We start from the raw sequence: 11,973 nt of genomic DNA on the forward strand, positions 1-11,973 counted from the left end.
AGGTACGTACATACCTATGTGTTGTTTGATGTAGTATCATGATTTTAGGAAGAAAAGGTTATGTAGTATCATGTATAGGAACTTTGTGAGTTCATATATGATTGCTATTATTATTCGATTTTACATGTTTTATGCCTGTGTGCGAACATGTTAAGTATGAGATTTTTTTTTTTTTTTTTTGAGGGGAAAGAGAAGTGCATTAATCAAAGGGACAAAGTGTCCATAAGTACATAAGGTGTTACAGTACTAGGACAGTGATGCTCCCAACATTGTTCAACACCAAAAGGCACAACTCTAGCAAGGTTATGGGCAACAGTATTCCCATCCCTTTTAACATGAGAAAAAGAAACAGAAGAAAATGCATTACACATAGAAAGAATGTCCCCAAGTATTGCATCCAAATCTGAGAAGAAAATTGCTGCTTTCGTTACCACCAGAGAGTCGGATTCAAAAATCACATCACCATACCCATGAGCTTTGGCCAAGCGGGTTGCCATGTAAATGGCCTTGCATACAGCTACCTCGGGAGGCCAGTAGGCACGCACACGTCTAGTTGCAGCAAAGCACACCTTACCTTCCGAGTCGCGGGCTATCACTCCAAGTCCCACCCATCCTTCCTCGACCAAACTTGCATCCGTGTTCAATTTAATAGCGCCAACCGGGGGAGCATACCATCGGCTTGGGCTCGGAGCCGCAGGGGGGCGCATTCCTCCATAAATCCTCACAGCATAGTTATTAAAATCATCAACTTGTCTCATAATTCTCTGGCCCACAACAGTGGCAGGGTGACTTGTATACTCAAAGACTCTCCTGTTTCTTTCAACCCAAACGTTCTATAGGATATAACAACCCTTTTGAACCACATTTGCATCCATCTGACTCCATCTGACTAGGGTATCACACATGGCTTCATCTTCCACCCCTGGCAATAATATGTAACTGCCCAGCTCTTCCCACAATTTGATTGACATCTGGCAGCGATAGAATAAATGTGATTGAGTCTTATCCTCTCTGGCACAACAGGGGCACCCTGCATCGTCAATGAGGTGGCATCTCTGAAGCACTTTCCTTACTGGGAGTGAACTTGTGCAAGCGCGCCACATGAAATGACATACCTTAGGCGACACATTTAAGCTCCATAATATATTCCACACTCTATGAAAATCCTCCAGGTTCCCCCCTTTTCCCAACATATAAGCAGTTTTCACCGAATAAGTGTCGTCCTTAGAGTACGCCCAAGTTAACTCGTCATGTAGACATCTAGTGCTTAAAGGAATGGCCATTATACAATGTTGATCACGTTCATTGAAATGGCTCTCGATTATATCCACGTTCCACTCCTTCCTTCCAACATCCATTAAATCTCCCACCACTTCTAGTCCCTCCACTCGAGCACTCTTGATGAATCTACCTTCTTCATCCCCTACCCATGGTGCACTCCATATGTCAATTTTCGTACCATCTCCAACCCTCCAGATCAAACCCTCCAATACCAAACTCTTCGCACCCCAAATACTCTGCCACGACTAACTATGCGAGTATCCTAACCGCGCTTGACAAACATCACCATGAGGATAATACTTGGCACTCATTACCCTACTCAAAAGGGACTCTTTATTATGTAATAATCGCCACACTTGCTTACCCAATAAAGCATCATTAAAGACCGCAAGGTCCTTAAATCCCATACCCCCCATACACTTGGGCTTGCACATTTTCTCCCAACTTAGCCAATGCATTTTCCGCTCATCCCCTTTTCCTCCCCACCAGAATCGCGCCATAGCTGAATGGATTTCTTTTATGACAGCAGCAGGAAGCTTATAAACTCCCATTAGGTACGTAGGCAATGCTTGGATAACAGTCTTGATAAGAACTTCTTTCCCGGCTCGCGACAATAACTTTTCTTTCCAACCCCTTAACTTCTTCCACATTCTATATAAGAGTTCCCGAAAAAGCACTTTCTTAGATCTCCCACAAAGAGCTGGAATACCAAGATACTTCTGGTGTCTATCAACTTGCCTCATATGGAGAAGATTAATCAATTCTTCTTTTTTTGCACAGCCTACACCCGTACTAAAAGATACCTCCGACTTTTCATAATTAATTTTCTGCCGGGATGCTGCTTCATATTTGTTGAGAACATCAACTATTGTCAAGCACTCCTGTCGGGTAGCCCTAGTAAAGAGAAGGCTGTCATCTGCAAAAAGAAGGTGAGAGATTTCTGGACCATTCCGGCTTGCTTTCGCACCATGAATTTCTTTCGTAGCCACCTTTTTGTTTAACCATCTGAGAGAATGCATCAGGAACCAAGATAAACAGGAAAGGAGACAAAGGATCCCCCTGGCATAATCCTCTAGAAGGGGTAACAGAACCACATACCCTTCCATTAATAATGAAAGAATACGAAACAGTAGCAACACAACTCATAACCAGATTAACCCATCTCCCATCAAACCCCATCGTCAACAGTAGCTTCCTGAGAAAACCCCACTCCACTCTGTCATAGGCTTTACTCATGTCAAGTTTCATCGCAATCAATCCTTTCCTGCTATTATTCCTCTTATTCATAGTATGAAAGATCTCCAGAGCAATGAGAGAGTTATCCGAAATCATTCGTCCAGGGACAAACGCACTTTGATTCTCCGTTACAATACAGGACATAAATTGTTTATGCCTCAAAACAATAGCTTTAGAAGCTATTTTGTACAATACATTGTATAAACTTATAGGCCTGAATTCAGAGACAACAGTAGGGGATTTAACTTTGGGAATAAGAGCAATATTAGTACAATTAACATTCCTTGGGCAAGAATAGTTATGTTAAATGCTGCTAACAAAATTAAAAACCTCATCACCAATTATATGCCAGAATCTCTGATAAAAGATAGCATGCATACCATCAGGCCCTGGGGCTTTACAAGGGTGCATATCGCTCAAAGCTGAAAAAATCTCCTCTTTTGAGTAAGGCTTCAGAAGAATATCGTTATACTCCTGTGTCACAGACATCTTCACATGCTGCAATACCTCCAGAAAATCATTAGAAGAAGGCTCGGAGGAAGTAAAGATCTCCTGAAAATAACGTTCCACCACACACTCAATCTCCTCGCCTTCCGTTTGCCACCTCCCACCTCCATCTAAAATACCATGAATGAGGTTCCGTTTTTTCCTTTGGGAAGCTTTATGATGAAAATAGGAAGTATTTCTATCCCCATCCTTTACTTCCGCCACTCGCGATCTCATGTACCAGTAAGCCTCATTCTTAGCATGTAATTCATCCAACTCCTTTTCCAAACACACACCTCTCACAACTGTCATTCGAAATAGCTTCACATTGGGCTTCATGTAACTTTTTCTCCACTACTTCAATTTTCTTTCTAAGAGTCCCGAAAGCTTTTTTACTCCATCCCTGCAACTCCCTCACAACAGCCCCTAATTTCTCACAAATTCTATCACCCTCTGCTGCACTCCACGCACCCCTAACCACCTCCTCACAAGCATCATCGAGAAGCCAAAAGGTCTCAAAACGAAAACCACCAGCCCGTCTTCTCGGCATCCCCTCATTTCCCAAACAACGTAATACAATAGCAGCATGGTCCGAACAGTAACGCACCCTATGATCAATAAAAGCCTCTGGAAATGTGTTCAACCAAGAACGCGAGACGATAAACCGGTCCAAGCGTTCTCAAATTCGAGATTCCGGACTCCTCCCTCTCTCCCAAGTGTGCCATTGACCCACAAACCGCAAATCTCCAAGACTACATTCATCCATCACATTTCGAAACCCCACCATAGCTCTCCGCTCCCTCGAAGCACCCCCTTCCTTCTCATCATAACTCAAAATTTCATTAAAGTCGCCCCCAAATACTATAGGCCCCTCATACTCGTCACACAACCCTTTTATCAAAGCCCAAGTTTTATGCTTATTCTCCTCCGGCCATCCATAGATCCCCACAAATCTCCAGTGAACGTTCCCCTTACTCACTATGTCCCCACAAATATGATTTTGAGAGGAAGAGAACAAAGTGAAAGAAATGGAGTCATCCTTCCAAAATATACACAACCCACCTGCTCTTCCCACACAAGACACACCATAGGCACTAGAAAACCCAAGACTCTCCTTTTTCTGTTCAACAATGTTTTTTGTAACCTTAGTTTCCGACACAAACAAAATGTCGGGGGTATTGGAAGTATTAAGTCTTCGCAATTGACGAACTGTCCAAGGGTTACCCATACCCTGACAGTTCCAACATAGAATTTTCATAACTCCCGGCGGGGTTGGTTAAGCCCAACCTCCGCCTCGACAATATCATTAGTACTGCCAGATTCAGAACCATAAATCATCTTGAGTTTCTTAGACCCGCAATCAGCAAAATCAACCCCACCATCCACCACCATATTATCAACCAATTTACGCTTCTCACCCGCCATCAAACCATCAACAATAAAACAAGGGTTCTCAGTTAAAGACACATCCATATTTTTAACCACACGTGTTTGACATTTTTGCTTCTTAAATTTTTTAGCAACCCCACCATTGCCAGCAACAAAAGTTAAAGCAGAATTTAAAAAATCACCTGGGTCATGTGTCACATTTTTACCATAAGAAATTTTGCCATTCTCCAAAGAATTTGGATTCCCACGTGGAATTTGCCAGCTGCACCACTTCATAATTGCATGCATGAGGTTCATTTAAGCATGGGTCATGAGACTCATTTTTACCATAGAAATTTGTGCCATCCTCCAAGGAATTTGGAGCCTCACTATTTGGAATTTGTTGTTGCACCAATACAATATTGCGAGCCTCATTTCCATTTAAGCTACTCTCCACTGCAGGTATTTTCTCCTTTCCCTTTACCACCTGACCCTCATTATCACTGTGAAAAGCATGACCACGCAACATAGTCATAATTCCCTCCTTGGGATCAGCACCCATGATGGATAAGGAGCATTCCAAATCAGCAAGAGACTTAAGCTCTTCTTTATCCCCATCCTCGGCCACGAAGACCAGCTTTTTTGCGGCTCTCAGCTTCCTTTCTTCTTCAATCTCTCTTGAACGGCCCTTGCGAGGGGTCGCCTTCAACCCCAGACTCCATCCCATACCCTCTTGTTTATCTTCTTCTGAAACAACATGGCAATCCCGCTCTGAATGGCCCATAATTCCGCAGGCAAAACAGAAAAAAGGCAGCCTCTCATATGCAAAATCCACTTGAAACTCTTTGCCGTTCCGATCCTTTAATCGTCGGAACCGACAGATGGGTTTCGTCACATCCATTAAAACTCGAACCCTCCTGTATCTTCCAATCCCTACCACATCTTCTTCAAGCTCCAGTATTTCACCCATATTTCCGACCAATGCCCTAATTATTTCATCAGATCGGTAATTAAAAGGCAGATTTTCAATGCGAACCCAAAACGGAGACTGGTTAATCGTAACATGGTCCGGTTGCTCTTCCCCAATAGCCTCCATCAAAAGAAGAAGCATGTTACCAAAACACCACGGGCGACCATCCATGACTTTTTTAAGGTCCTTCCAGTGAAAGAATTGAAAAGCAAATAAATTAGGGCTAAGAACCCTAATCGCCACACCATGAGCAAGACCCCAGACATTAGTCATGGTTCGTTTAAAGGCTTCAACATTATAAGATCTTTTGGTTAACAATCGTCCAAGAAGCAGAAGCGAGACTTTCTCCGAATCGTGGCTAGGGTTTAAAACCTCAAGGTCCAGAACAGATTCTTCCTCATCGTTAATACGTAACTGTGAACAAAATTTTGTGATCTCCTCAGCCATGGCTAAGGAGGTATACCGCCGCGACGGAGGCGCACCGGCAGTGGTGAGATCGCACTATCGGCACAATCGCAGTAGAGAGAGAGAGCCCTTTTTCACGAGGGAGTTTCTTCAGTTTTTAGATAAGAAAATTGATGCAAGCATGTTGGTTGGGAACTTTATTTATTAATTCACATGGGGGAATTAATATATTTGTCAGTTGGATCATGATTAAATCATGTGTTCCCTTATATTATTACCAGTCTTATATGCATGCGATGCGTGAGTTAATTTCAAAATTTGTTATTATATACTCCATTAGTAATATAGTTATGATTACTCTTAAAATGTGAATGACCAATAGTTAGATGAATTTAGATATATTAATTCGCTAATGTAAAAAACTAATAAAGGTTGTGAGTGATTTAATTATTTTTTTTTTTGTAAATGAATCTAGATATATTAATTCTTACGATTTATTGAACATAGAACATTACACAAACTTTATGTTCAATAATGATCTGCATACCTGATTACCAGTATAGTATCCGCAAGAATGCCGTATTTGAGAATGTTGTGAAGCCCCAATCTTTGAAGAAAACTGATTTTTTTTTTTTTGGTTTGGAGTTTGTTTTAGTAATTGTGTTTGTGTTATGGAAAAATTATTTTGAGTTTGAATTTGAGTTGTCTATGTAATGAGAATGCCATGCATTTTTTTGTTATTGTATGTGATATTAATGTTTGGTAAGTTCTTGATTATGAATCTTTTTTATTGAATCTTTATTATTGGCAAGTTTATGTATTTGAGCTTTTATATGAGTTGAGTGGGTTTAATAAAGATTCGATTGTTGGCAAGTTCATGTGTGGAAATTTCTAATATTTCTGTTATGGAGGGGTAATTAAGTAAATTTCAAGAAAGGCATCATTGCTCCTCCTTCGTCTTATATAATAGAGATAGTCACTGCTCTATGAGAATTGTGGGCCTTATTTAGTTTGGCGAGTTGATAATTTCAGCCTTTGAAAGGTAAGTTGGTTGTTGGCTAGGTTCAAGTTTCAAAAAATAAAAAATTTTGGATTAAAGATGGAAGTAATCTTGGGTTGTAAGTTGTATGATCACTTATTTAATCCTAAGATAAAAAAGAAATAAAGTTGTGAATGATTGGTTATGTATTATCTGTATTGCTTGTGTGTCATAACAAGTAATAATTGGTAAATCATGTAAGGTGAAACTTGGATAGTAATAAATATTAGACTGGTGCACGTCTGAAGTTGGACAATCATGAGTTGGGGTTCATGGTGGTCGTGCCATGGCTTTTTCTGGGAATTGGATTGATCACTGCTCCTGTTATTATTAAAAGGTTCCTGGATATCGTAGGTCATTATGGAATATGGAGTCGCTCCCGTATTTCGTCTTTCAAAGGGAAGGCTGGTTTAAGATGAGACAACTCGGTCCAATAACTATTCATGAAAGTAATAAAAAGAGTGTTAAAGTTTAGTTCAGTAATAGTTATATGTAGATTGTTATGTTGTTATTTATCCCTGCTTATATTTATTAGTATCGTGTTAGGAATGTTTATTTATTATTATGTAGTACTCAATTTGTTGATTACGTGCTTTGTTTGTATGCATTGATCATGGCTTTGCCTTATTCATCCTGTGATGACCCATTCTTGGTGAGCAGATTCTTAAGTGCTTTGACATCTATAGGTGTGCAGATGTTGCATCATGAGAATTTGGGAATGGAGAGCTTGTGTAACAAATTGATCTATTTATTATAGTAAATACATTTACATTTGGTTTGAAGTAAAAGTTAATAATGTTGTTTGGTTTTAAAGTTATTTCTTTATTTATTATATTTCAATTCTAAAGTTCAGTTAGTTTTCCGCTGCAAAATTCTGAATAAGCTGATACGTTATCACATGGGCGATAATGATTTGATTTTTCTCTAAGAGTTATATTGAAAAGGTATTTTGGAAAAGAGAGAATTATCGGGGGGTTATAAAGTGGTATTAGAGCTTTAGGTTATTATCAAAAAATTTAGCGCCTAACTAGCTAGTTATTTAAATGAATTTCTTACAATTGAGCTTCTATTTATTCGTTGTGTTTAAATTAATTTTTGAAACACGCTATTATGTTAAAATTAGTGTTAGAAATATTTTTTTCGGAAAAAATAAAGGTTCGAATATATTTTTTATACATAGGCCGAAATATTTTTTTTCGAAATACTAGGTCCGAATTTCATTTTATTTTTAAGTTTGAAAATTATTTTTTTTTGGTCCGGAAATTTTTTTTTGTTTCAAAAATTCATTTGGTCCGAAAATATTTTAGTTAGTTCGAAATTTTTTTTATATTGTCGAAATATTTTCAGAACTTCATTTTGTTGAGTTCGACGTTATGTTTATTATTAAGTCGAAAATTATAATTAATATTGTTTATTATATTAATACATTTAAGTTTTAATTGTTGTATTGTGAGAATGGGTAGTATAAGAAGTGCATATAGGATAGGAATATCATATGCCTACATTAAATAGTTAGTTCAGCATGATTATATTTTTCTTCCTTGCTAATTGTTTATATTTTTCTTCCCTGATAATTGTTTATATCTTTCTTCCCTGCTAACAATTATATTGTTCTTCCCTGCTAACTGTTATATTCTTGTGCCGATATTGCTGGTGGTAGCTCCTTATTGTTTATTGTTGGAAATTACAGTTAGGGAGAGTACTAAATATATCTATTGAATAGGTTTATTTGTTGTAGATCCCTAACCATGTCTGCTAAGCAAGTTTTTTTGGCAATTCAAAGATATTATTGAAAAAAAAAAAAAAAAGAGGAGTAATACAACCTAACAACATCAAGGGAAAAGAGATAAGGAAAGAGCTCCCCTTACCATCTAGGAAGAGCCTGAGAGTAACAAACCAAAAGCCCTAACCCATCTAACTCTTCACACTAGCAGAGACACAAATGGCACCCAAATATCTAACAAATAAGAAGCTGCCTAATATCGTCATTAAATATACTAGCTACACGAAAACAAATCTGCCTGTAATTAGCTTCAGTATTCAGAACAATTCCACCATAAATTTTTGCAGTCCTTTGAAGCCAAATCTGGTACATTGCTTCTACAAACATCATGCAGTATAACTGGGCTATAGCACCTTTCCTCTTACTCTTCATAGCAACAGCATGAATTTCTTCATCAAATTGTCTTCTGATCACAACAACCTTCAAGTGCCGCTGACAGACAGTCCAGATGCTTTGAGAGAATGTACATTCAAAGAATAAGTGGGAGATAATCTCACAAGTAGCATTACAAAGTGGACAACAATTATCCACTGTGACCCCCCAGGAGAATAATCTGTCCTTGGTAGCAATTCTTCCATGGAGAATAAGCCAAGTTACAAATAAAGTCTTAGGGCTTGCTTTATTGTTGCAAACAATTCTCTTCCACCTCACATGTTCATGCTCACCTTGCATTTGTAAGTAAAGCCTTCTGATAGAGAACACAGCAGAATGGAGCATATGCATAGCTTGAAGTTCATGAAAAACCTCTCTGCTCTCCAGCACCTTCTTCATGGACCATGACAGCCTATTAGGTGCCGCCATATTAAGAATATTTGTTGTTTGATGTAATAGTCATGCAGCCATTTAATCATAATTTTTTGCTTTTGACAAACAACCCAAAAGCTTGCAATAGCAGCTTTATTCCATATAGCATGATTTTTGATGCTCATACCCCGACAGCTTTTAGGTAAGCACAGAGCTTCCCAAGCTATGAAAGCTTTCTTGGAAGAAGAATCTTGACCAGTCCATAGAAAAACCCTACAAATGTTTTGGATCTCTTTAAAAACCTTCTTAGGGAGTACAAAGATTTGACACCAGTAGAGTTGAAAACCATGAAGAATAGCATTAACAAGCTATAGTCTTGCAGCATAAGAAAGCTTTTCAACAAACCAAACTATAACACTAGTCATGGTCTTTTCAATCAGTGCTTTACACTCATTATAGAAAAGCTTTCTAGTTGTGAGTGGCACCCCAAAATTCTTAAATAGAAAACTCCCACGAGGAATGTGCACAACAGATGAAGAATATCTCTATGATTCATCTCAACCCCTCCAATGTAAAGGTGCTTTATCCAAGTTTGCTTCCAGACCAGAAGCTTGTGAAAACTTAGAAAAAGATCAAAAATATGCTGAAAGGAAGCACTATCTGCTCTAGCAAACATCAGGAGATCATCAACAAACATCAAGTGGGTAATGTTAATCTTTTTACATCTAGGATGGAACTTGAAGGTAGGAAAAGACTTCAACTGTCCCAGGCATCAGACAAATACTTATTCCTAAAGCAAAGAGGAAAGGAGACATAGGATCTCCTTGTCTCAAACCTTTTTGGCAGGGAAAGGTTTGCATGAATGCCATTTATAAGAATGGAGAAGAAACAGAAGTAACACAGGCCATAGTCCACTTCACAAATTGAGAAGGAAAACCAATCTCACACATGACAGTTTTAAGGAAGGACCATTCAATGGAGTCATAAGCTTTTTCAAATCAACCTTCAACATGCATCTTGGAGGACATGTTTAGTATTATTCTTAATAAGCTCTGTAGCAACCAATATGTGATGTGATATATTTCTGCCAGGCATAAAGCCAGCTTGAGCCAGATCAACAACACTTCCAATCATACTCTGCATCCTTTTTGTCAAGATTTTAACAATTATATTTTACAACATTGTACAACAAGCTATAGGTCTAAAGTCCTTAACAAGTGATGGGTTGAGAACCTTAGGAATAAGGGTAACAGGTACAATTAATTTCAGGCAATAGTACACTTGAATCAAAGAATTGAAGCACAGCAACACAAACATCATGTCTTACAACATGCTAGGCTTTCTTAAAAAAGTGGTTGTTAAAGCCATCAATACCTGGAGCTTTATCATCATCAATTGTCCGAACCCATCTAACTCTTCACACTAGCAGAGACACAAATGGCACCCAAATATCTAACAAATAAGAAGCTGCCTAATATAGTCATTAAATTTACTAGCTACACGAAAACAAATCTGCCTTAATTAGCTTCAGTATCCAGAACAATTCCACTATAAATTTTTGCATTCCTTTGGAGTGAAATCTGGTACATTGCTTCTACAAACATCATGCAGTATGACTGGGCTATAGCACCTTTCCTCTTACTCTTCATAGCACCAACCTGAATTTCTTCATCAAATTCTCTTCTGATCACAACAACCTTCAAGTGCCGCTGACAGACAGTCCAGATGCTTTGAGAGAATGTACATTCAAAGAATAAGTGGGAGATAATCTCACAAGTAGCATTGCAAAGTGGACAACAATTATCCACTGTGACCCCCAGGAGAACAATCTGTCCTTGGTAGCAATTCTTCCATGGAGAATAAGCCAAGTTACAAATAAAGTCTTAGGGCTTGCTTTATTGCTGCAAACAATTCTCTTCCACCTCACATGTTCATGCTCACCCTGCATTTGTAAGTAAAGCCTTTTGATTGAGAACTCAGCAGAATGGAGCATATGCATAGCTTGAAGGTCATGAAAAACCTCTCTGCTCTTAAGGACCTTCTTCATGGACCATGACAGCCTATTAGGTGCCGCCATAGTAAGAATATTTTGTTGTTTGATGTAATAGTCATGCAGCCATTTAATCATAATTTCTTGCTTTTGACAAACAACCCAAAAGTGCTTTGCAATAGCAGCTTTATTCCATATAGCAAGATTTTTGATGCTCATACCCCGACAGCTTTTAGGTAAGCACAGAGCTTCCCAAGCTATGAAAGCTTTCTTGGAAGAAGAATCTTGACCAGTCCATAGAAAAACCCTACAAATGTTTTGGATCTCTTTAAAAACCTTCTTAGGGAGTACAAAGATTTGACACCAGTAGAGTTGAAAACCATGAAGAATAGCATTAACAAGCTGTAGTCTTGCAGCATAAGAAAGCTTTTCAACAAACCAAACTATAACACTTGTCATGGTCTTTTCAATCAGTGCTTTACACTCATTATAGAAAAGCTTTCTAGTTGTGAGTGGCACCCCTAAATTCTTAAATGGAAAACTCCCAAGAGGAATGTGCACAACAGATAGAAGAATATCTCTTTGATTCATCTCAACCCCTCCAATGTAAAGGTGGCTTTTATCCAAGTTTGCTTCCAGACCAGAAGCTTGTGAAAACTTAGAAAAAGATC

General features: G+C 38.6%; 2 protein-coding genes across 2 annotated transcripts; both read right to left on the reverse strand.

The window, feature by feature from the left end:
- Nucleotides 1-833: 833 nt before the first annotated feature.
- On the reverse strand, nucleotides 834-2,024 carry LOC125493354 (uncharacterized). The gene is made up of 2 exons (XM_048636622.1): nucleotides 1,646-2,024; nucleotides 834-1,423 (listed from the first exon to the last, which is right to left on the reverse strand). The coding sequence occupies exons 1-2, from the start codon at nucleotides 2,022-2,024 to the stop codon at nucleotides 834-836; spliced, it is 969 nt and encodes a 322-aa protein (XP_048492579.1).
- A 6,718-nt stretch (nucleotides 2,025-8,742) lies between these two features.
- LOC125493351 (uncharacterized) lies at nucleotides 8,743-9,369 on the reverse strand. Its single transcript, XM_048636619.1, has one exon. It carries the CDS (start codon nucleotides 9,367-9,369, stop codon nucleotides 8,743-8,745), a length of 627 nt encoding a protein of 208 aa, XP_048492576.1.
- Between the last annotated feature and the right edge of the window lie 2,604 nt (nucleotides 9,370-11,973).

Source organism: Beta vulgaris, chromosome 1 (genome assembly GCF_026745355.1).
Source record: "Beta vulgaris subsp. vulgaris cultivar EL10 chromosome 1, EL10.2, whole genome shotgun sequence".
In the NCBI taxonomy this organism is placed as follows: domain Eukaryota; kingdom Viridiplantae; phylum Streptophyta; class Magnoliopsida; order Caryophyllales; family Amaranthaceae; genus Beta; species Beta vulgaris.

Excerpts from the sequence above, each read along its gene's own strand:
- LOC125493351 (XM_048636619.1), bottom strand. The coding sequence starts at position 9,369 with ATGGCGGCACCTAATAGGCTGTCATGGTCCATGAAGAAGGTGCTGGAG.
- LOC125493354 (XM_048636622.1), bottom strand. The coding sequence starts at position 2,024 with ATGAGGCAAGTTGATAGACACCAGAAGTATCTTGGTATTCCAGCTCTT. Across the intron at positions 1,424-1,645 it reads CTTTAATGATGCTTTATTGG|GGGATGAAGAAGGTAGATTC; the intron begins GTAAGCAAGTGT and ends CACCATGGGTAG.